The 23,110-nt window shown below is 44.4% G+C and overlaps 1 protein-coding gene across 3 annotated transcripts in view; it reads left to right on the forward strand.

Annotated features, from left to right (window-relative positions):
• THADA (THADA armadillo repeat containing) overlaps positions 1–23,110 on the forward strand; it is a 323,933-nt gene that overhangs the window by 210,130 nt on the left and 90,693 nt on the right. For all 3 annotated transcript variants that reach the window (XM_047782177.1, XM_047782178.1, XM_047782179.1), the window contains exon 30: positions 11,459–11,574. In XM_047782177.1, coding sequence (XP_047638133.1) covers positions 11,459–11,574 — 116 coding nt within the window. The remainder of the gene's footprint in view (positions 1–11,458; positions 11,575–23,110) is intronic.

Raw genomic sequence — 23,110 nt, forward strand, 5'->3', positions numbered from 1 at the left:
TGTAGGAATAGCCCATAATTTTTTCAACTGGTCCTGTATGAGTTGTTTCTAAATTTTCCTATTATAGCAGGAGCTGCTTAAGGTCATCCTTGGGCATCTGTTTCTCTGCCCATACCTGTAAACGTTTCTATGAGATAAATTCCCAAAAGTGGGTATTGCAAGATGGAAGAAAGCATGTGGTGTCCATTTTGATAGCTGCTGACTATTATACGTCCAAATTTCTGCTTTGTTTAACAACAGGGGGAACATTTATATAGAATATATTGTGTGTGCAACAACACGGCCCTACTCCTTATCCTCACAAAAGGTTGTAACAATTTCTACTCTCCCCAGTAACGAATGTCTGTTATGAGACATGAGAATGTCTGTTTCCTTAACCCAGATAATAGTTGAGTCTTACTCTTTTTCTAAAAAATTCTCTGCAAATTAATGGGGTTTTTTTTTCTTTAAAATTTTATTGTTTTAATTGCCCTCCCTTAAACATTAATGAAAGTAAACATGTCTTCATATACTTATTGGCTCTTTGTATTTCATCTGTGAATTGCTTGTTTATATTCTTTGCTAAACATTTGCAATTCCCATAGCGTGTGCCAAAGCACTGTTGGGTATTTAAATTTGGGGGGGGGGGAAGACAGTGACACTTGCCATCTGTGAGATATTATGTGAACTCTTAGCGTGGAGTCATTTACAGTTATCAGCATTAGCTCACACTGCATTCCTTCTGATGATGCTGTATGTCTTTGCAAAGCCGAGTATTTGATAGTTGCCGTAATAAAGAGCTAGTACCGTGAGAAAATCAGTGTGGAGCAGGAATGAGGGTGGTGGAGCCCAGCCATTCCAAGGCTTGGGAAGTTACGAAGTATCCAGCAGGCATACACATCCCATTAATAAGTAATTGTGGTTATTAAAGAATGAAATGAAAGTATTTTTCTTTCAACTTTTGTGTATTATTTTTTCAAACAGTTCCTAAGTTGTTAGAGCATAAATACTTATTAGGCTGTTTGGACCTAACTACTTAATAAATGGAACTGTTAGGTATTTCTTTTGGCCTAGAGGCACCATGAAAAAATTATTGAGGTGCTAAGGGTGTTAGGAATAGAGAAAGTTTGTAACTCCTGCCATATTTCATTTGGTTACTTTCATTTCTGTTATTAACTTGCAGGAGCTTTGTTCCTTAGGGGAATTAGCAAATATTTTACCCCTGGCTTACCTGTACTTTTGACTATTCCTAGTTTTTCCCAAGATTTTCAGTTTTTATGTTCAGTTTATGTTACAGATACATCTTTTTAAATTTTTTTACATTCCTGACTTTGTTTCCATTCTCAGCCTGTTTTTACCCAAAGATTGTGAAACATTTCCCTGTTTTCTTCCACCATTTTTATAGTTTCCTTTTTCTCAACATTTGATTATTTTCTCTATCTTGAATTTATTTCAGGGCTAGGATTTGGGGTACAGATCCAGTTCTCTTATTTCCCCCAAAATTAATTGTCTTATTACCATTTATTAAATAAATCAATCTTGTCACTGCTGTTTCAATGTCATTGTTATCATCTTATGACTTTCTAGTGAGCTTATTTCTAGACCTTCTGTTCTCTCCTGTAGCACTTACTGTTTCCTATCTTGAATGTTAGTTATTTATGTATATCTCTTATTTCCTGCACTGGGTCATAAATTCTTTTTATATTGATTTCATCTCTATGTCCTATAGCTGTTCTCTTTTCCCTTTCCCTTCTCTCCCTCTCTAAATCTTCTTAAACTTTTATTATAAAAATTTTAAATATACACAAGTGTAGACAAAATAATATAATGAATCCCATGTACCTATCACTCACCTTCAAAAACTATTAATTCATGACTGATTTTGTTTCATTTATACCAGTGCCAACTCCCCCCCCCTTCTGTATTGCTTTAAATTAACTGTCTTGACTGAACAGATTACCTGTTTAATTTTTCATTAATGAGTTTTGCTTCACCAAAGAGTTCCTTATTGATCTCAGTATTGTCTTTAAGGAAACTCAGTAGTTTGAGGATCTGGATATTAGAAAAGGTAAATTATCAAGTATATCAAAGCTTCTCCTGAAGAGTTTAAACTGGGATTCATTTTACAAAGAAATAATTTGTAATTTGAAAAATGTTATGCACAGCTTTTCAGAAATGTGTCTGTGTTGTAAAGCTAGAAACTCTATAGTTAGAAACTCTATTATATCAGTGTTTTATAAATCATGAATTCTTTATAAGCGAGCCTTTGAATGTTGGGTTAAGACTGAGTATCTCTAAACCTCGCCCTTGGAGTTCCCATCCGGGCTCAGCAGAAACAAACCTGACTAACATCCATGAGGACTCAGGTTCGATCCCTGGCCTTGCTCAGTGGGTTAAGGAGCTGTGTTTTATAAATCATGAATTCTTTATAAGCAAGCCTTTGAATGTTGGGTTAAGACTGAGTATCCTAGCCTGGAAACCTCCATCTGCTGCAAGTGCGGCCCTTCTAAAAGGACAAAAAAAAAGACAAAAAATAAATAAATAAATAAAAAATAAACAAGCCTACCTTGCTCTTACCCACAACTCAGAATGCTTTGTACTTCTTCTGGGCAATAGAACTCCTAACTGCATTGTAGAATGTGGAGCATCAGGCCAGAGATGATCCAAAACAAATGGATGTATGCTCACCCTCTTGTTAATACTGTGTATTTCCCCCCAGCCCTTTGTGTGGGGAGAATTTAGAGAGGTGGTCTTAGCATCCCAGCTGCCGCTGCAAATATAGGTTCTGCTCTTGCCACCCCTGGCAAGGGGACAGGGTAGAATTCTGACCCAATACATGCTCAATTTACTGAGTCTGTCCTTCTGCCAGGCAAAGGCATATATCCTTGGGGCCCAGGGGCAGCGAAGACACAGTCCTTTTCTTCAGTGCGCTCCAGGGAAGGGCAATTACAGATTGATAACTATGATAATAGGATTTTAAAAGTTAGAGAAGGAGATCAAATGAAATGAGGTGTTGGGCACGGAGTAGACAAGTCTTAGGGTAGGAATGGGGTGGTTGATGAAAGCTGAGGAAGGCTTGATGGGGGAGGTGGTGTTTAAGCTGGGCCTTACAGTATGAACGGAAATTCAGTAGGCAGAGCTGGAAGAGGATGCAGGGAGAAATGGAAGGGACATCCTGTTCGAAAATAGTCTTAGGAATCATCCCTTGTGGATTCAGAAGTGGAGGAAGTAAGAGGTAAACTTAGAAAGATAGGTCGAGCGTTCAGTGCCCAGCCAGTTACTTTAGGACGTGGTGAATCATCGAAAGCTTTTGAATTTGGAAGTGATACACTCAGGGCTTGGCTTTAAGAAGCATTCTCTGCAGCCATGTGTAAAATAACTTGTTTTCATTCTCTAGGAGTAAGGTCTTTTTGTTCCTGAACTAGAACAGGTCAAATGTTACTCGAAAGAAGAGAATACATTTGAGACGTAAAGTGAATGTCCAGGGCCCTATAGACCTTGAAGATATTCATGGCCTCTTTCCCAAGCCAGAGTCAGTGCGGAAGTCATTACAGTTTGTAATTAGCATCCTTTTCCTGGCAGCAACAACACAACATGTCCAAGTGTCACCTTTTGGGAATTCACCAACACCTTTCTAAGGATCTGTCCTCATCTGATAAACAGGTTGTGGTTTGGGACAGTAACCACTTGAAGTGCTTCGTGGCCCACCCTCCAGCCTCGAGTTAGGTTGCTTGGGTGGCCGTGGGTGGCACATGCCCACTGGGCCCTTGCTTGCAGGAATGACCAGTCCACCCTGTGACCCTCCAAGGCTGGTAACAAAGAAGAGGATGTTGAGCTCTCTGTACGGATGACATGGGCAGGGGCGGGCCCTCAGCAAGCACTGATCTGGGCGCCATGGGAGGCAGGAGCAGAAGGGCTGCTCCTCAGAAGCCTGTGGTCTAGTTGAGGATAGATTACTAAGTCTGAAGCAGGAAATTAAATCCTCAATCACAGGGCAATGATTAGAAATGGCATGTAAGTTAGAAAACTCTCCTCTCTCTCACTTTCCCAACTCTACTCCCAACACACACACACACACATGCACGCACGCACGCGCACACCCTCCCCACACACACATATATACATACATATAAACACAATCTGCCTTTTAAATCCTTCTTTGCTGCATCCTTTTCCCAGCAGTTATATGATTAGACGTGTTTCTGTGAATTAGAAAGCTTGGATTCCTTCTTCAGCCATCCCCCTTCTCACCCCACCTCCTTTTAGTCTGACTTAAAGCCATAAAATACTTCTGCCTGCCTGCCTTTCGTTCTGTTTGTATGAATTAAGTCGACAGGATAAATATTCACATTCCCAACTACAGGCTGAAACAATGTTTGCCTGTTCTGCCCAGTGAGTCGAGAAGAAAAGGGGGCCTGACATCACCCTATACTGTACATTCCCGGCATAGATCATTTATTTAAGTCCCTGAAAAAATACAGATGTTTTACCAGCCGAAATAAAATCCTGTGTAAACACTGAGCTTGGAAAAATGTGGCTCGGACTTAGCCGTGGGGGGTTGGGGCAGCTCGGGGAGAAGGCCTGGAGGCAGGACAGCAGATAGAGCAAGTGTATCCTTGGCCGAATGTGATAGGGGCAGACGTGTCCCCCCACCTCCCCGCCCCCCGTCTGCACCCTGCAGAAGAAGAGCAGGCTGTTTTTAAGGAAAAACAGTTGCAAAGGGGGAGAGATTTGTTGATCTTCAGAGTTCAGGATTATTCATGATCACGATACCCGCACCTCATTTATATCTGACCTCTGAAGTGAACACCTCTCTTCTCACTGGAGTTGTCCTTTTTCATGGCCCGCCTCACCTGATGCTGTTGTGGTTGGATCCTGCTGGTTTCTGGAGCTCAGCTGCTGTTGATTTTATAAGGGGGAAAATTGCCTGGAAGCCATGCTTGGTGGAGAGGAAAACCCATCTCAGCGTTGCATTCCCAAACAGCCATATATCATCTTGATCTTGTCTAACACAAGTCACTATTTTAGTCCAGCAGCATAAACCAGACATATTTCACGGGGGCAGTGCAAATTTTTTTCAGGGCTCTGCCTCATGACTCTTTTTAGGCCTGTGGCATTTATTCCCAGAGCATCACATTTGCTCCGTGGAGTCTCTTTTAAGGTTCAAAGCTGCCAGAATGGACCCCATGCTTTACACAGATGCTCTGGGGCTCCCCTGGGTCTCTCTGGGTTGGGGGCGGGGGCAGCGGCGCAGAGGGTATGTGTTCTCCAGGCTTTTTTTAGATCCTCGCGGAGTTTCCTTGAGGCCTGCATCTCAAGGGCCAGAAATCTTAGCCCACTCTAGCTGCTTCCTGACCATCCCTTCCTCAGGGCAGGGCCTGACCTCGTCTCCGGGCAGCCCCAGGCCTGTGACAGGCATGGGTGATGACGTTGGTTGGCACTCCGTTGCTTTTGTGTGCTTTTTGTCTCGTTTTCTCATCAAGTCACAACTATCTTTTTTTTTTTTTTGTCTTTTTTGCCATTTATTGGACCGTTCTCGCGGCATATGGAGTTCCCAGGCCAGAGGTCCAATCAGAGTTGTAGCCACCGGCCTACGCCAGAGCCACAGCAACGCGAGATCCAAGCCACGTCTACAACCTACACCACAGCTCACGGCAATTCTGGATCTCCAACCCACTGAGCAAGGCCAGGGATCGAACCCCCAACCTCATGGTTCCTAGTCGGATTCGTTAACCACTGTGCCATGACGCGAACTCCGGGTCACAACTATCTTAGGTCAATAAAACTTTCTCCTGGTGGTTTTCTTGTATTTTTTTCTGAAGACACCCCTGAGGTCCACTCTAACCTTTCTTCAAAGGGCCTGCGATAGCTGGAGGGTCACCGACTGTCTCAGTCTGTCCCAGCATGATTATTAGCAGAGCTCATTTTCAGCTCTCAAAAGAATTCCTGGTTTGCAAGATCAGTTGCCTTCACCGGAGCAAGCTTCACATGGGTATTCCTGCCCAGACTCATTAGCGTGCCCTCCCTCGTTCCCAACCCTGCTGCGTCCTCTCGTGATCCTTGTCTTGAATCGTGGTTCTCCATCCCCAGCTACTCAAGGTGAGGTCTCATTCCTGATCCCCAGCTCCAGACCTAAAGCAGCTGCCAAGTCCTGCTTCTTCAGCCTCCAAAACATCTCTCGAGTGTATCCTTTTCTCTCCATGTCCACTGCCGCCACCATTCAGGTTTGGGGTGTCCCAAAATCAGCGTTCTGCCGGGTCAGGCAGGTAAGCGAACGCAGGGGCAGCACGAATGACCATCCCCTGTTTTCGAACTTGATAGAGATTTGGATTCATTAAATAGTTCATCTTCCTTTTTGTTTTTTGGTGTTTTTTTTTTCTTGTCTTTTTGTCTTTTCTAGGGCCTCACCCGCAGCATATGGAGGTTCCCAGGCTAGGGGTCTAATTGGAGCTGTAACCACCGGTCTACACCAGAGCCACAGCAACATGGGATCTGAGCCACGTCTGAGACCCACACCGCAGCTCATGGCAACGCTGGATCCTTAACCCACTGAGCAAGGCCAGGGATCAAACCCACAACCTCATGGTTCCTAGTCGGATTCATTAGCCACTGAGCCACGACGGGAACTCCCATCTTTCTTTTAATTCTCCATAAGTTTGGGGAAAAAAGGCATGAGAGCTGTGATAAATGACACCGACTTAGTGCCAGTGAGTACTGGGCAGTTGTGGGGACAGTGGTGAACCAGAGTGTGCACATCTCATCTCAGGGGCCAGCCCTAGCAGGTGACCATGGCCCAGAAGGTGTGTGGGCCCACGAGTGTCAGATCCTCTCATCTTTCAAGAGTTTAGATATCAGGGTGTTTTTGATGTGAAATCTTCCAGTTCATAAACGACGATCTTAAAATACTGTTGTAGGTCAAATAAGACATCTGCAGCCACTTTCGGTCGCCGGGCTCTTCTTGGTTTTCAGGCTCTGGCTTCCACCGTCACCCACTTTTGTCTAGCTTGGCAGTAGTCTCGCTTATCCTGCCCCTTCTAGTCCAGCCTCTGCGCTGCCCCTGGCCTTTCCTTTCCAGATTGCAGATCTCATCACCTAAGTGCTCTCTCTGGAGAGGTCGTTGCTGTCTGCGGAGCAGAGGACGTGTTCCTTGATGCTGCCCCTAAGATCCTTCCCCATCTGCCCTGACCCCTCCCTCCCCGTGTCCTGCCACCCTGCACACACCCTGCCTGTGCTCTTGTTACACGCAGCTCTTTGCTGTCCCCTGAGCAGGCCCAATACTTTCCTCTTACTTAATGGGTTTTTAATAACAATTTTAGATTTGCAGAAAACATGACGACAAAGAGTTCCCATACATTCCTCTCTTTCCCACCTCCTGTCTCCAGTTTTCTCCTGTTATTAATATCATACATTAGAGTGGTGTGTTTGATAAATTTATGAACCAATATTGACACATTATTACTGAGGTCTGTAGTTCACTTTTTTGGTTGGCAATCTCGATATTTTAACACTATTGAACACTTTTTAACAACTCAGTTTCCTCTGCTTGCACATTCGCCCCCCAGTTCTGGCAAGATTCTTTTCAAGGCCAAGTATGACTATCACTCTTCCTGCAAAACCATCTCTGTTTATTTTTGGAATGGGGGCTGGAAGGGAGGGAGGAGATGGAAAAAGAAAGAGAACTAACATTTTGATCAGGTGCCTAGCATGTGCCAAGTATATATATAGTCTTTGAACTCTTTCTACAATCCTAGCAGATAGATATTATCCTCTTTGCTGTGAGGAAGCCGAGGTTAACCAGTTGCCCAAAGCCCCACAGCTCGGAACTGGGTTTCCACCCAGGTCTGCCTGGCTCCAGTCTCTGCCCACCCCCCCCCACCCCCTGACTCCCTCCCACAGGGCTGCATTCTTACTACTAAAGCAGCCTCCCTGTTTTCCCCACTGGATTAGGAATCCACTGGAGGGAGGACCGCACATTTTTCAGCTCTGTCTCCACTCCTAACACCAGGTTGGCACCTACCATAGCTCACCAGGCCCTGGGGCCTGTGTCCTAAAGGCAGAGTTAATATAAGAAGAGGCACCAGATACTGCCATCAAGTCAGCAAATGCTTGTTGACTCCCCGCTCTGTACGGTCGTGGTGGAGGGTGAGGTCACCCGTAGGAGCAACATGGTGGAGATGCTGTCCTGCGAGTTATGACTCCCAACCAGGCAGAGTCAGGGAAACGAGTGGTGTTTTGTTCATCCACGACAAGAGCGTCGACCGCAGAGAGGCAGGGATTCTCTGTTCTCTGCTGCAGACCCCGGGACAGTGACTGCTAATAATGATAGCTGTTTCGTAGTTTAATGAATATTTTTGTACTGTAGGTTGCAATTCTGTTGCGTGTTTGGGACATGCGAAGTGATGCTAAACTTCTCGGGGTTCTCCTGTGTGTGCAGTTGGCAATCATCCTCAGGTCGGGCAGCTTCGGGGTCTCTGTGTTTGGTGCCGTGCAGCCCTGTGTTATCAGCTGATTGCACCTTGTCCTGAGCCTGGGCTTGCCCGGAAGTTCTTCTGGGCCAGAACTTTAGGAAAGGGGAGAGGGAGGAGGAGTTGCCTCATCCCCGCCATCCCTTTTCAGAACTGATGGACAAACCATCCTTCCCAGGACCTGCCTGGAAGTCCAGGACCAGACCCTGGACCAGAATTCCAGAGGCTGGGCCTCAGTTCTGGACTTTAGGAAAAACTGAGGCAAAGGATAGCCTCCTCTTTGCTTCAGAGAGTTGAACCCAGCACTTTAAACGTCCTGTGATGGTAGTCATGTGCTCCAGGATTTTCATTCATTATCTTAAAGGGAAAAGTTATCTCAAACATAGTCGCCTGCTTCAGACAGCTGCTTACAGGACCCCCCCAGCCCCACCCCACCCCACCCCGTCTTCTCTTCTCCCTCCTCCCCGCCCCTGTTTTCCTTGTCTTCTCTGACCCTGTCTTGCACGTGGATTGCTCTGTCTCTCCTACGTGCTTATTTCCACCAGGTCCTCCTACGTGTCCCGCCCCCTCCACTCGTCCCATGTAAATGAGTCGCTCTCTGTTCCTGGTGAATAACCAGAATCACAATTGTGTCTGGTTTGTGCCCAAGGTGACAGAATTGATGGGTCTGGAGGCCGATTTTCATAAACCAGAGCTACCAAGCGTTTCAAAAACAGTCTTGTTTTTGCCAAGGAAGGTGAGCAAATATAGGACTAAGTTTAAACATCCATCAGGAGTTATTTTTGAAGTGATTGCCTCTAAGTGAGAGGCATTTGAAAATCTCACAGCTTTCTTTACAAGTCAATTCCAGAGTCATGTATTTTGCTGGTGTCTGCTGATTAATTACAATCCTGTGACACCATGAAAAAGGCCTGGTGGTTGGTTTTGTGCAGCTGCAGAGAAAAGTAAAGCGGGGCCCGGTGCCTTTGCCAATTCTTTCGGGATGGTGGGGATTCGGGCAGAGGGAGGTAATTTGTTCACTCTGGCAGTCACCACATGAGACCAGAAGGCCCGGCCAGACCCATTTCTCCAGACTTCACGACGGGCGGTTTGGGTCCCTGCGGGGGTGTGGTGAAGTAGTGATATTTGATCTGTTGCTTCTGAAATAACAGACCCATTATTAGGGAAAGCATTTTCAGTCCCCACAGGGGGACTTGTGTGCCTTCTCCTGCACAGTTACTTCTGTTGAGGGAAAAAATTGTTTGAAAGCAGTTCCAGACGATAAAGTCGTCAAAATGTATTTTGACTCTCTAAACCAAAGGTGCCTAGCTTATATTCTTGGCAATTGCAGATGTTTGACGCAGGGAAACCTGCCAGCTCATACCCATTTAGGGTCCGATGGCTCTGGATCTCTTTCCTCTTGGCCTCTTGCTTTTTCTCATTGCTTCCTTCCCTATCTAACTCTCAGAGGTTGCCCTTCATTGACAGGAGGGAAAGAGAAGAAGTAGTTAAGTCTTGGTGCTTAGGAAGAATCACCTGCAGCTCCGGTGAAGGATACAATGGGGATGAAAACAGATTATTAAAATAGACTTTCCAAGTTCTCACGGTGCTTATCTGTCTTGCTTTGCGCCACCCTCCTCCTGTCCTTGATTTTTTTTTTGAGTAATCAATGAATTTATTACATTTATAGTTGTACAATGATCATCACAATCCAGTTTTATAGGATTTCCATCCCACAACCCCAGCACATCCCCCCCCCAAACTGTTTTTCAAAGTCTGTGAGTCAGTATCTGTTCTGCAAAGAAGTTCATTCTGTCCTTTTTTCAGATTCCACAGGTCAATGAAAGCATTTGATGTTGGTGTCTCATTGTATGGCTGACTTCACTTAGCGTGATAATTTCTCTCCTCGATTTAGATAAAGGGACAGAAGGATTTCTCTGACATGTTTTTGCCCTTGACACTCGCTAAGGTTAGAGGATCTCGTTTATGCCCTTGTCCACTGCGGTTCTCTGCTGCAGGTTTGTACTTCTCACAAAGGCCTTGTTGATGCCGTCACTGAGTGAATCCAAGACACATGCATGTGCACAGCCTGTGCCATGAGTTTGCTGGAAGTGTGTCCTTCATTCTAAACGTAGGCAGCTCGAGAGATGCAGCAGGGTTTATCTTTCTCTGCTTAACTCTAATGTGTAACCTCATGTCAGAGTAAGAGAGTAGGGTATGACATCTCGGCAAAGGTCTAAAAAAATCTGAATAGTTTACAAACGTCACTGTCAGCATTTGAAAAGGCAGGCATCACTGTGGCCTGCTTCTTTAGCCAAGCCTCTTCTGATGAACCACAACGTGTAAACCAGATTAGACTAACAGGCAATTGATTTTTCCTAGGTAGTTAAGATTTTGACTTCTAAAAATACTCGTTAAGGGAGTTCCCGTCGTGGCTCAGTGGTAATGAACCTGACTAACATCCATGAGGACGCAGGTTTGATCCCTGGCCTTGCTCAGTGGGTTAAGGATCCAGCCTTGCTCTGAGCTGTGGTGTAGGTTGCAGCTGTAGCTCTGATTCGACCCCTAGCCTGGGAACCTCCATATGCTGTGGGTGCAACCCTAAAAGAGAAGAGAAGAGAAAAGAAGGGAAGGGAAAAGAAAAGAAAATAGTATTTGTTAAAAGTGGTTTGTTTGTTTGTTTTTTCTCCATATGAGACTGCTGAGATAGAGAAAGGGGTTTGCTTTTCCTTAATAAAATCAATTTACAGGTTGTTCGTAACTAATAAGCTCTTGCATCTGATAACTGGTCACAGAGCAGTCACCTTTTTTTCAGACTTGCGTAGGGAACCCAGAGAACAGGTATGGATGAAAGATGAAAGTTTCTCACCACTTGCTCTTCCTCCAAAACCAACAAAGAGACCAAAGCCACATTTTGCAGGTGTCTGTTTTCTTTGAGGGGAATATTTTGAGGCAATCTAAAAGGGAGGAACTGAACATTTGGGACAAATATATTTTCACAGCAGGATATGGCTTTTTCTCTTTTTCTGGTTTAGGTTTTTCATTTGTTACAAGCCTTCTCAGACTCCAAATGCAGACTGAATACATACTTTCAACAGGAGCTGGCTGACGTCGCCGTTTGTACCAAAGCCAAACTCTGGCTGGCCACGAGGTATGTTAAAACCCCACATGAGCTCGGAGCTATCGAGGGTTAGGAATACATTGGAGAAATGCTGTTTCTAGTTGTGGGAGTTTTAAAAGTCACTGACATGCGTTTTCTAAACTTATTGGACTATTTATCTTTTTTGAACTTTGGGTTGTGGTCAAGAAAGAAAAATATTTTCTTGAGAATTTTTCTAAACTGCTGTGGAGCTAGGGGGCATGTAATATGGTTTTTTATCTGTCCACCAATCAGCTGGTATTTATGAATCCCTGCTCTGTGCCCAGCCCTGTGTTAGATATTGTCCCAAGGAGAGGCAGTAATTGACTAAATCATGTGGTACAAACTATTAGGTGCCATGGCAACTCAGACAGGAAGAGACTGGTGCAGGCCCAGAGGGGGTACCTTAGAAAAAGACATCGAAGTTGCCTCTTTTTAGGTAGGGAGCAGAGTAGCATGAAGAAGCAAGGCAAAGGAAGGTATGTACATTTTTTTTTTCATCCTTGCCATCGTTAGTTTTTTTCTGGAATGGAGAACATTTACCAGGTGAAAGATGAAGCAAAAAGAATTTCTCAGTTTCTCTCAAATACACAGGGAGTCCTCTCTGTAACACTGTGTTCAAAATCTGTGTCTCAGAGGAGTTCGCACTGTGTTGCAGTGGGTTAAGAATCCTACCGCAGTGGCTCAGTTCAAGCCCAGGCCCAGCACAGAGGCTTAAAAGATCTGGCTTTGCCTTAGCTGCGGTGTACGTCACAGCTGCGGCTTGGATTCAATCCCTGGCCCAGGAACTTCCATATGCCTCAGTGCTGCCATTAGAAAGACAAATAAATAAATAAATAAATCTGTGTCTCAGATCTTGATAGTGGTAGGATGGTGTTGCTGCAGGGGCCTCCTGCCCCCTGCTATGTCCTCTAATTCTAGGTACATGTGGCAGAATACAGAGCTGAGGAAATACACAGTGAAATTTCCAAAAGGAAACCTTTAGGCAAAAGGGAAATTCAGCGAATGGGGATGCGAGTCTCCACGTTTAAGCACCTATAGCTTTGGCCAGGGATATTGGTGGGAAAATTCTCTAGGATAGGAAATGCCAATAAACAAATGATTAGCGTCTCATTTTTAGTTCAGTTTTTGTTTGATCTCTTTTATTTAGAGAGTAGGAGTTGATTGACCATAAACCGCTTCCCTAAGCCAAGTATCATTTGCCTTCTGTGTAGCCTTTAGACAACTTCCCAAGCTGCCTTTTCCAGGCAAACAGGGCATGGCAATCATATTTGTGCTCTCCTCTGTTTACCTGATGCTCCTTGCTGTTATTTCCCGGGATCAGGAAGTCGGGGCTCTCTGGAAACCTTCCTAATGAAACCCCTGCTTCCCAAGACAGAATCTGAATCTCCTATTCTTAAAGTTCTCTAAGGAGGGAATTTCTGTCCCCTTTGTTTACTGCCTTTTGATGGGTCTCCTGAAAATTCATCATCTTCTGGCTTCCTAAGTCAATTCCTGCTTGTTGGATGGGAAGGAGGAATTGGAATAACAGGCCAGCCGTCTGAATGGACCTTCATGTTGTGCAATGCTGAAGGCGGATGGCAAAGCTGCCAGCAGCCTCCTCTTCCACTGAAGAAGCCCGCCTGGCCTTCCTTGTGGTCCCTATCGTGATTTCCTAATCAGTCTTTTCATCATCGCCTGCCCCCCTACTGTCCCCTTCTCTGATTTTCCTCCATGATTTCCCAGCCCTAGAAAACAAAGGCATGAATCACTGAAATTCGCTTCACTGCATTTCCACCTCCCTTGCCCAGAGTCCAGGAAAGCCACTTTTATGTCTCCAGTACAGTCAACGCTTTATTATCCAAGCATGAACTTTACACTTCATGGGTGGTCTGTAACACCAGGCTTCCTCTTGCTCCCCAGCACACTTTCACCATATTAATCAGGATGTGTTCCGAGCCTGGAAGAGAGTTTAGGAGGAAAACACATGGCCAGAGCACAGTGTTTCCCAAAGCCACATGTCAGTTTTTCTGGATTACCCGCGTCACTGCCAGGATAACCTTCAAGTGCCTGTCCAGGAGAGTATAAAACGGATCTCAGCCTGTCACACCCTTGCTGGTCCTTGGGGTCCTTTGAGAGTGTTGCCCAGGAGGTGTTTGTCTGCCCAAATGAGCCCCTCCTGGGTCCTAGCAGGCCTTTCTCAGAGCTGACTGCCCCCCCCCCCAACTTACATTCTCACCTGCTTTTCCTCTGAAAGGTGTTACAGTGCAAGGTATTCCAAATCCCAATGCTGAAAAGGCTTCTTTATGTCCCTGGCAGTTTACGAAGAAAGAGGAATAAATGTTCTTTTGTGCCTACTAACGATTTTCTGTATCTTTTGAGTATAGCTTGAAACATGAATGTGATTGCAAAAAAAAAAAAAAAAGTCTCTTTAAATTTTAGTACCAACTAAATTTATTAGCACCAACTTCAATGTATTCGATCATTAGCTTGCGTTTTATTCAGTCTAATAAGCTCAGAAACATTAGTGAGGTTATCATTTATTTGTTTATTTCCCCAAAGAGGGTTTTTAACAACAACAACAACAACAAAGTTCATTGGAGCCATTGGACAACCAATTCAGTTTTTAAAATTTTGACTCTAAAATTGAAGGCACATAAAATAAAGACTTTTGTCATATATTTGTGTTTTAACTTTGCAAAATCAATAGGGCTTTATATGAGGTGATTAAGCAATAGCCATGGATTTGTTGGGGAATTTTTGGTGATGAATGGCCAGCTGGCAACATGGCCTAAGTAGAGGACTGGGCTTCTGCTCTTACAGGCCGCTTTTCATTCCAAGATGTCAAAGCCTTTATGGAAATCAGCTCGTTAATCCTTCAAGTCCCTTCCTTCCCCTTTTTCCTCCATCCCTCTCTCCTCAATCCAGTTTATTGTCTCTCTCCTGGTGCAAAGGCACCACTCCTGAAGGAACACCAAGTTGACCTGGGCCAGAAACTGAGTGAGAATAGGGTCAGCCGTTGGCCTGGCGAGCCTGGCTGTGGGCACCGCAGAAGAGGAAGTTGGCGCAGCCCGCTCGCGGCCATATGCTGCCCTCACCATGTGCAGGTTCCAGCTCTGCTGTCCCAGCTGGATCACAGGCCCTGCCTGAATAAAGACTTGGGTTAAAAAGCCCTGTCAAGTAAGAGTAAGAGGAGAAAAGATATATTTATTTATTTATTTATTTGTCTTTTGTCTTTTTTGTTGTTGTTGTTGTTGCTATTTCTTGGGCCGCTCCCGCGACATATGGAGGTTCCCAGGCTAGGGGTTGAATCGGAGCTGTAGCCACCGGCCTACGCCAGAGCCACAGCAACGTGGGATCCGAGCCGCGTCTGCAACCTACACCACAGCTCACGGCAACGCCGGATCCTTAACCCACTGAGCAAGGGCAAGGACCGAACCCGCAACCTCATGGTTCCTAGTCGGATTCGTTAACCACTGCGCCACGACGGGAACTCCGAGAAAAGATATATTTACTTTGATTGAGAGTTGGAATTACTGTTATTTGGGCTTAAAATTTTTCAGAAATCAATTTGGTCATCTAGTGTCTCCTTTGGTTACAAAAGGAAAAAACTCTGTGTGTGTGTATGTGTGTGTGTGTGTGTTTGTGTGTGTGTCCTTTTAGTAAATATGGTAAACTAAATGGACTCTCAGAATCCATGTGATAGATGATGTCATGACTGGGAAAAAGAACATGTCCCACTAAATTTTTTTCACATTTTTTTTCCTTGACTGTCAGCATAGTGTATGCTTATCATAGAAAATTAAGGGAAAGAAGGGAATATAAGTCTACTTTTACCAATATACAGTGGAATCCACTATCATTGGCTAATATTTGGGGGAAGTCGTTAGCAGTTTTACACACATAGCTACTTCATCTTTCTTCCTATCTTTTTTTAATGTAGTTGAGATTATGCTGTATGTATGTAAGTGATAGCTTACTTTTTCCATCTAACAGTATCATGGAAATAGGTGTCCTTATTATTGAGAACTCTTTATGGTATCATTGCTGTGGAGAATAGTATGATGTTTCTTCAAAAAACATTCAAAGTAGAATTACCATATGAACTAGCACTTCCACTTCTGGGTATAGTGTCAAATGAATTGAAAGAGTCTTGAAGAGACATTTGTACCTGTTCTAGTTGCATTATTCACAGTAGCCAGAAGGTAGAAGTAATCCAAGGGTCCATTGATGGATGAGTAGATGGACAAAATAAGGCACCTCTGGACACTGGAATGTTATTGAGCCTTAAAAATAAAGGAAATTCTGGAGTTCCCATTGTGGCACAGTGGAAACGAATCCGACTAGGAACCATGAGGTTGTGGGTTCGATCCCTGGCCGTGCTCAGTGGCTTGAGGATCTGGCGTTGCCGTGAGCCGTGGTGTTAGGTCGAAGACGCGGCTAGGATCCAGCGTTGTTATGGCTGTGGTGTAGGGTGGCTCCGATTCAACCCCTAGCCTGGGAACCTCCATATGCCGTGAGTGAGGTCCGAAAAAGTGGAAAATAAACTAAAATAAAATAAAGGAAATTCTAACACACACTGCCACATGGCTGAACCTTGAAGATGTTATGCTAAGTGAACTAAGCCAATCACGGAAAGATAAATATACTCTATTGTTCCACTTACATGAGGCTCCTAGAGTTGCCAGATTCATAGAGACAGAAAGTAGAATGGTAGTTAGGGGCTGCGGGAAGGTGAATTAGTGTTCAACTAATAGAGGTTTCGTTTTGCAAGATGGAAGAGGTCTGGAGATTGGTGCTACAACAGTGAGTGTGCTTTACACTCCTGAACTGTATTCTTAAAATAGTTAAGATGGTAAATTTTATATTATGTAAACTTTACCACACTAAAACAATTTTTTTTTAGTTGTGCAACAATCATCACAACTGAATTTTATAGCATTTCCATCCCAAACCCCCAGCCTGTCTCCTTTGGAAACAATAAGTTTTTCAAAGTCTGTGAGTCAGTATCTGTTCTGCAAAGAAACTCACTGTGTCCTTTTTTCAGATTCCACCTGTAAGTGTTAGCATTTGATGTTGGTGTCTCATTGTCTGACTTACTTCACTTAGCATGATAATTTCTAGGTCCATCCATGTTGCTGCAAATGCCATTATTTCTTTCCTTTTAATGGCTGAGTAATATTCCATTGTGTATATGTACCACATCTTCTTTATCCACACAAAACAATTTTAATGACAAACCATTAAAAAACAAACAAAACTCTTGGTACTCTATTATTCCTCTGAGGTTATTATCCTAGCTTTTTATGATAATTGCTTTTGCCTGTTTTTGAATTAAGAAAAAAAAATCTTTGAAAACACTGTTTGTTAAAGGTAGCATATTTTTGTCACCTGAATAATCATTCATTGAGTTACCTTACCATTGTTCCATTACTGGCCATTTGGTTTATTTCCTCCTTTTTTTTTTTTTTTTTTTTTTTGGTCCTTCTAGGGCTGCACCTACAGCATATGGAGATTCCCAGGCTAGGGACTGAATCGGAGCTGTAGCCACTGGCCAACACCACAGCCAGAGAAATGTCATATCCAAGCTGTGCCTGCAACCTACACCACGGCTCACAGCAATGCCAGATCCTTAATCCATTGAGTGAGGCCAGGGATTGAACCCGCAACCTTGTGGTTCCTCGTTGGATTCATTTCTGCTACACCACAACGGGAACTCCGTATTTCTTATTTTTTTAATGTCATAACATTCCAGTAAAAATCTTAGTATGTACGTGTGTGAGAGAGAGAGGTTGTATGTGATTGTGGGTTATTGCCTTAAATGTGATTTCTAGACATAGAATAAATTAAGAGGATATGAACAGACTTGTGGTTGCCGAGGGGGAGGGGTGGACTGGGAGCTTGGGGGTTAATGGGTGCAAACTATTGCATTTGGAGTGGATAAGCAATGAGACCCTGCTGTAGAGCACAGGGAACTATATCTAGTCACTTGTGATGGAACATGATGGAGGATAATCAGAAAAAGAATGTGTGTGTGACTGGGTCACTTTGCTGTACAGCAGAAAATTGACAGAACACTATAAAGCAACTATAATGGAAAAAAATAATCATTTTTTAAAAGGATATGAAAAAATTTTGATTTTTCGTATTTTAAAAGCCTTGATATATACTGCCATATTGATTTCCAGGAGAGATGTGTCAGTTCATCTTCCAGGGCACAGGAGACCTCCACCAAAATTTTAACTAAGATTTTAAAAATTAGGCAAAGGCATGAGGTTTCGGTTCGATCCCTGGCCTTGCTCAGTGGGTTAAGGATTCGGCATTGCCGTGAGCTGAGGTGTAGGTTGCAGACGCGGCTCGGATCCTGCGTTGCTGTGGCTGTGCTGTGCTGTGGCAGTTGCAGCTCCGATTCAACCCCTAGCCTGAGAACCTCCATATGTCCCAGGTGCGGCCCTAAAAAAAGGCAAAAGACAAAATATATATATATTTTTTTTAAATAAATGAATAAAAATAAAAATTAGGTGAAGGAAATTTTTGCTTTTTAGATGCCTTCTGTGTGCCAACCTCTGTATTAGGAGATTTATAAATATTATTTCATTAACTTTTCTCAAATCTCCCTTAATATAAGCAAATCTGCTTTTGTCTTTTTCTTTCTTTTTTAATTGTTTTTTACAGCCACACCTGCAACATATGGAAGTTCCCGGGCCAGGGGTCGAACAGCTGCAAGCCTACATCACAGCTACCACAACACTAGATACAAGCCACAGCTGTGGCAACACCGGATCTTTAACCCACTGAGCAAGGCCAGGGATCAACCCACATCCTCACAGAAACAATGTCGGGTCCTTAACCTGCTGAGCCACAATGGGAACTCCAAATCTGCTTTTCTACAGTGAAAACAACTGCAGAGACAAACCCTGTGTATAAGACACCCAATTAAGTTAGCATTTCACCTTAGCAAGAGTTAAGAGATAAAAGAGTATAATTTTTTTTTCAATTTTCGCTTCCTACATTTTGGCATGGAAGTTGCCATACTTTAGTGTTTTATCAAATTGGCTTGATAAAGAATCTTCCCCTCGGCTCTCTGTGGGCTGCTGCTCGGGCCTAGGTATACTCTGCATTCTCAGCCAGAGGATTGGACAACAATGCATTGGGATCAAATTGGCCATAGGAGTGTTTTGTTTGACTTGAGCAGAGTTTAAATATATATATTTAAAAATCACTGCTGGCATTTAAAACTCGGGAAATTCCATAGTAAATTAGGGTTCCTAGCTTCTTTTAGCAAACTGGAAGATCTGGCCCCACCAGGCCCAAATTCCCACACAGCTACAACAGGCCAGAGCTGCAAATGGGCTGCCCTCTCTTGGCAGTGCAGCTGTCTGTATGTCACTGCTGTCCCCGCCCAGCCATCTCTCTCGTTAGGTGACCTGCTCAGCTCCCACAAGAGGAGGAGTCTGTGACTCTTGGCACTGGCATTTATTAAGTACCACATAGGCTGGCAGTGAGTTTTTGCTCCAGGCAGCAGTTCTTAATGCTGATGGCTCCGTAGTAGCATCCTCTGGAGGGGCTTTAAAACCTACCAGGACCAGGCCCCACCTCCAGAATATCTGATTTTTTGGTTGAAGGTGTGTCCTAGTCGCTGGTGGTTTTATGACTCTCCAGGAGATTCTAGAATGCCATCACACTGAGAACCACTGATGTTTTCTTGTGTGTTCTGTGCCTCCCTCCCTGAGGCAGCGGATAAGTGCTAGAGGGCACTTGTGTTTTTCTTCTAAAGCCAGAGATTGACTCAAAAAAGATAGAATGACTCGGCTTCTGCCTGCTGCCCTTAACACTTCAGCTCCACAGGTGTGCCAGTGTGAGGCACCTGGCCATTGTGTAGTTTCATATGTGAGCAAACTTCTAGGCCTGGTCACTTAAAAGCTGTCTTAGCAAGATATGTCGATTGCTTTCAGAAGTGCTATTTAAACCAGATACTCGAAGTTCCCATCGCGGCTCAATAGAAACGAATCTGACTAGCATCTGTGAGTAAGCAGGTTTGATCCCTGGTATCGCCCAGTGGGTTAAAGATCTGGCGTTGCTGTGAGCTGAGGTGTAGGTTACAGATGTGGCTCAGATCCTGTGTTGCTGTGGCTGTGGTGTAGGCCAGCAGCTACAGCTGCGATTCGACCCCTAGCCTGGAAACCTCCATATGCCATGGTGCAGCCCTAAAACAGACAAAAAAAAAAAAAAAAAATCTGATACTCATTTGGTTGACCTGGAAGCTTATGGCATATTTTCATTTTTGGAGATGAGACTTAAATAGAATAGCTACACTGGTTTCACTTCATTCAGTAAATTATTTATTAAACCCTGCTATGTGCCAGACTATATTAAACAGAGCAAGTACTTATTAAAACCTCTGCTTTAGTGTAGAGAGGGCAACAAAACCATCTTGCCAACTAGAATTGTAGACCTAGAACTTAAGAACTGGAAAGAATCATAAAGTTCATTGAGGCCCACTCCCATCCCCCTGCCTATGAGAAAACACAGCTCAGAAGTCAAGGGATTTACCCATTTTCACACAGCCCACCAGGCTGTAACAACCACCTGTTGACAACTAACACTTGGGGAGGGCCTAACTCCATGCTTCTCTTCGGGCTCTTTCTGCTGGGCCACATGGCCTCCATCTATCCAGTGTTGGCATATCTGGACTTCGAATGGTGGTAACTTAACAAGACTCCTGCAGTAGTCTGGGCTGGAGCCTGAGATCCTGCTTTTCTGATAAGCTCCACGGTGATTCTGGCACGGCTGGTTCTGAGAGACAGTACCTATTTTGAGGGCCGAGGATCAGAGAGTCAGCCACTGTGATCATCCAGCCCCCCTCTTTGAATATTCCCATCCTCCGCCCTCATTCTCAGGCTGGTGGCTGGAGCTTGGAGCCGTAGGAGGGGGCTGAGGCTCTTGATGGGGTCAGTCTAGAATTCTTTGCCGCCCACCTGGGATGACCTGCACTGAGAGATCGCATGGCCCCAGAGCTCGTGATGGGGCGTCCACACTCCCTTGTCCGGGCAGCCATCCCAGTGGCCTCGGTGCCTGGGGTAGGACCCAGACTTTGTTGGCATGCAGCGAATATTTATCATTTTGAAAAATAACAGCCTGATATTCTGGTGAGAAAAACAGGCTCTCAGAAATACAAGAACAGGTCCCAGGGTGACTTAGGAAAGGAACTTCGGGAAATACATTTTTGAATAAAACAGTGCCGATGTGGGGAAGAGGTGATGGCAGAAGCTTATGTTTGTTGAAGACCTGCTCTCTGCGCTTGACCTCAGGATTTCTGACCCCGAGTTAGTTCTCATGTGCAAAAAGCATCACCTGTATGACCCATCCCCCTCCCTGTCCAGCTTCCCTCTCAGTCTCCTGACCCCCCCCCACCCTTGTCTCTCCTGTGCTTGTCCACCTCCCTACCCCTTAAACTCCCAAGTCACTTCAGCATCTCCTCCCCCGTCCACCCCCTTTTCCAGACTCTCCTCTGCCTTCCCCCCATTTTCTCTAGTTCTTAATGGGTCCCCACTCAGCTGAGGTGGCATGCTTCTTGAAGGCCTGGGATTTAAATGTGTAAGGAAAATATGCTTATGGGGACAAAGCTAGGGCTGGCTTTTGTGTGGCAATGCCAGTTCTGCCCCCCCCCCCCCGGGGGGGGGGGGGTCTGTGGCCAGCTGCAGAAGTCCTGGCTTAGGGTTCTGTTTTGCTTTACAGCTGAAGACAGCAGTTATTTTCTAACCACCAGATTTATTCACACGAGAGACTACACTTCCCAGGCAGAAATCCTGGGATTTAGGTCTGATTCCACTTTCCCACTGTCCCTTGGCCCTTCCCAAATCCCTCGTGCCTTCTGGACCGGTCCCCTCACCGAGGAAGAGGTCCTTCTCTCAGAAGTCCTCAGAGGGGCCTCGGCCCTTTGCCACAGCTACACTCCCATGCACAGTTTCACTCCCATGCTGCTGGAATGAATCCAGTCGAGATGGGTTGTTAAAATATTCAGATGATCATGTGGCATGTTAAGGCTATCATTTGTGGTCCCTGCCAAAACTTTAAGGGAAGCAAGTCTTAACAGGGGTGGTTACTTACATAGCAAGTTTCCAGGCATTGCTGGGGGTTGGGTTTGCTTTTGGTTTGTTTCCTCTCTCCTCTTTCTTTTTTTAAAATAAAAGGCTTCCCAGTACTCCCCTACCCCCTTTTTAATTGCTTTTCTTTCAAACCCCAGATTTTTGGGGGGGAGGGAGATTCCCATCAGGACCCCTCTTTAATCCCCCAGCTCAGCCTATTCAAAGTCTCTTTGAGCCTCACGCATATTTGAACGATGAGAGAAATGAAGTTGGTGTATTTTAGACCCAAGCTTGTTGACATTTGTTCGCTTCCCTTTCAGACTTCTCAGGAATGTTCAAGGTCATGATATCTCAAGAGGAGATCCTGTTTGTATTTTTTGAAAACAGAGAGAAACATTAAGTTTGCACATTTCAACCCAAAGCAATGGACAAGGTGCAAAACAGTTTCTTCATTAGATATTCCTTTTAAAGGAATAAGCTGTTTAAGAAATGAAACTTGAGACTATATGAGGCATTTCTTGTTGACAGGCTGAGCTTATGGAAACCAGTTAGGTAAAAGCAGTCAGAAGTGATCAGTATACCAAACTGAACCTTTGTACAAGTTGCCCGAGATCAAAGCTTCTTCATATTGCCGTGAGCAATAAAAATAGTTCCTTTATGCAACTGCACATCAAGGGTTCAGCACCCAACTTTCTACTTTTTAAATATAGAAATCTTCAGACCTAACCTAGGAGTAGTAATTAGTTTGATAAAGGGCTCAGAAATATCCATTTTGCTCCATTTGTGGCTGTTGGTTTCTTGGAATATTGCTGTTGGAAGATTTGGGCGGTGTTGTCGTTGCCCGGCTCCCAAGAGATGCAGGCTTTAAATGGCCTCAACACATTTTTATGATATTATGTAAAACTCTAACATAGGGGTGGTGGTGGTGGTTGTTGTTGTCGTTGTCATCCTTAGCATGTGATATATTCCATCTTTAGGGTAAATCAACACCATGATTACCTTTACTGAGCCATATTCCCAATGAATCTAAGCCAATTCATATTTGCAAATGGTACAGAGCAGTGTCTTAGGCACAGTGGGGCATATAGAGATGAAGGATATTGTCCCCATTTCAAAAACCTAGTGACTAAGGCAGGTATGGATTTAATTAACTAAACAAGTGAGAATTTGGTAAATGCTGGAATAGGGTCCAAGTGGATGACAGGAGGCAGTTAGTGGGAGTTGGAATGCCAAGGAAGTCTTCCAAGAGAAGGGAGAAGTCTCTAAAGGCAAGGCGAGATGTAGTTGTTTAGATGAGATTCATCTTCATGGATCAGAGAATGAGTGAGGTTACACTCGTATAGAGCCTGTGTTGGTAAGTAAGTTGTGACGGTCTCATTGCCCAAGTACAAAGGAAGGAATCTCAGTACCGCGCTCAGCATTGCGGGGACCACTTTAGGCATATTTAATGACGTCTCTTGTCAGAGTTTGGTTAAGAGCCA

Source organism: Phacochoerus africanus, chromosome 5 (genome assembly GCF_016906955.1).
Source record: "Phacochoerus africanus isolate WHEZ1 chromosome 5, ROS_Pafr_v1, whole genome shotgun sequence".
NCBI lineage: Eukaryota > Metazoa > Chordata > Mammalia > Artiodactyla > Suidae > Phacochoerus > Phacochoerus africanus.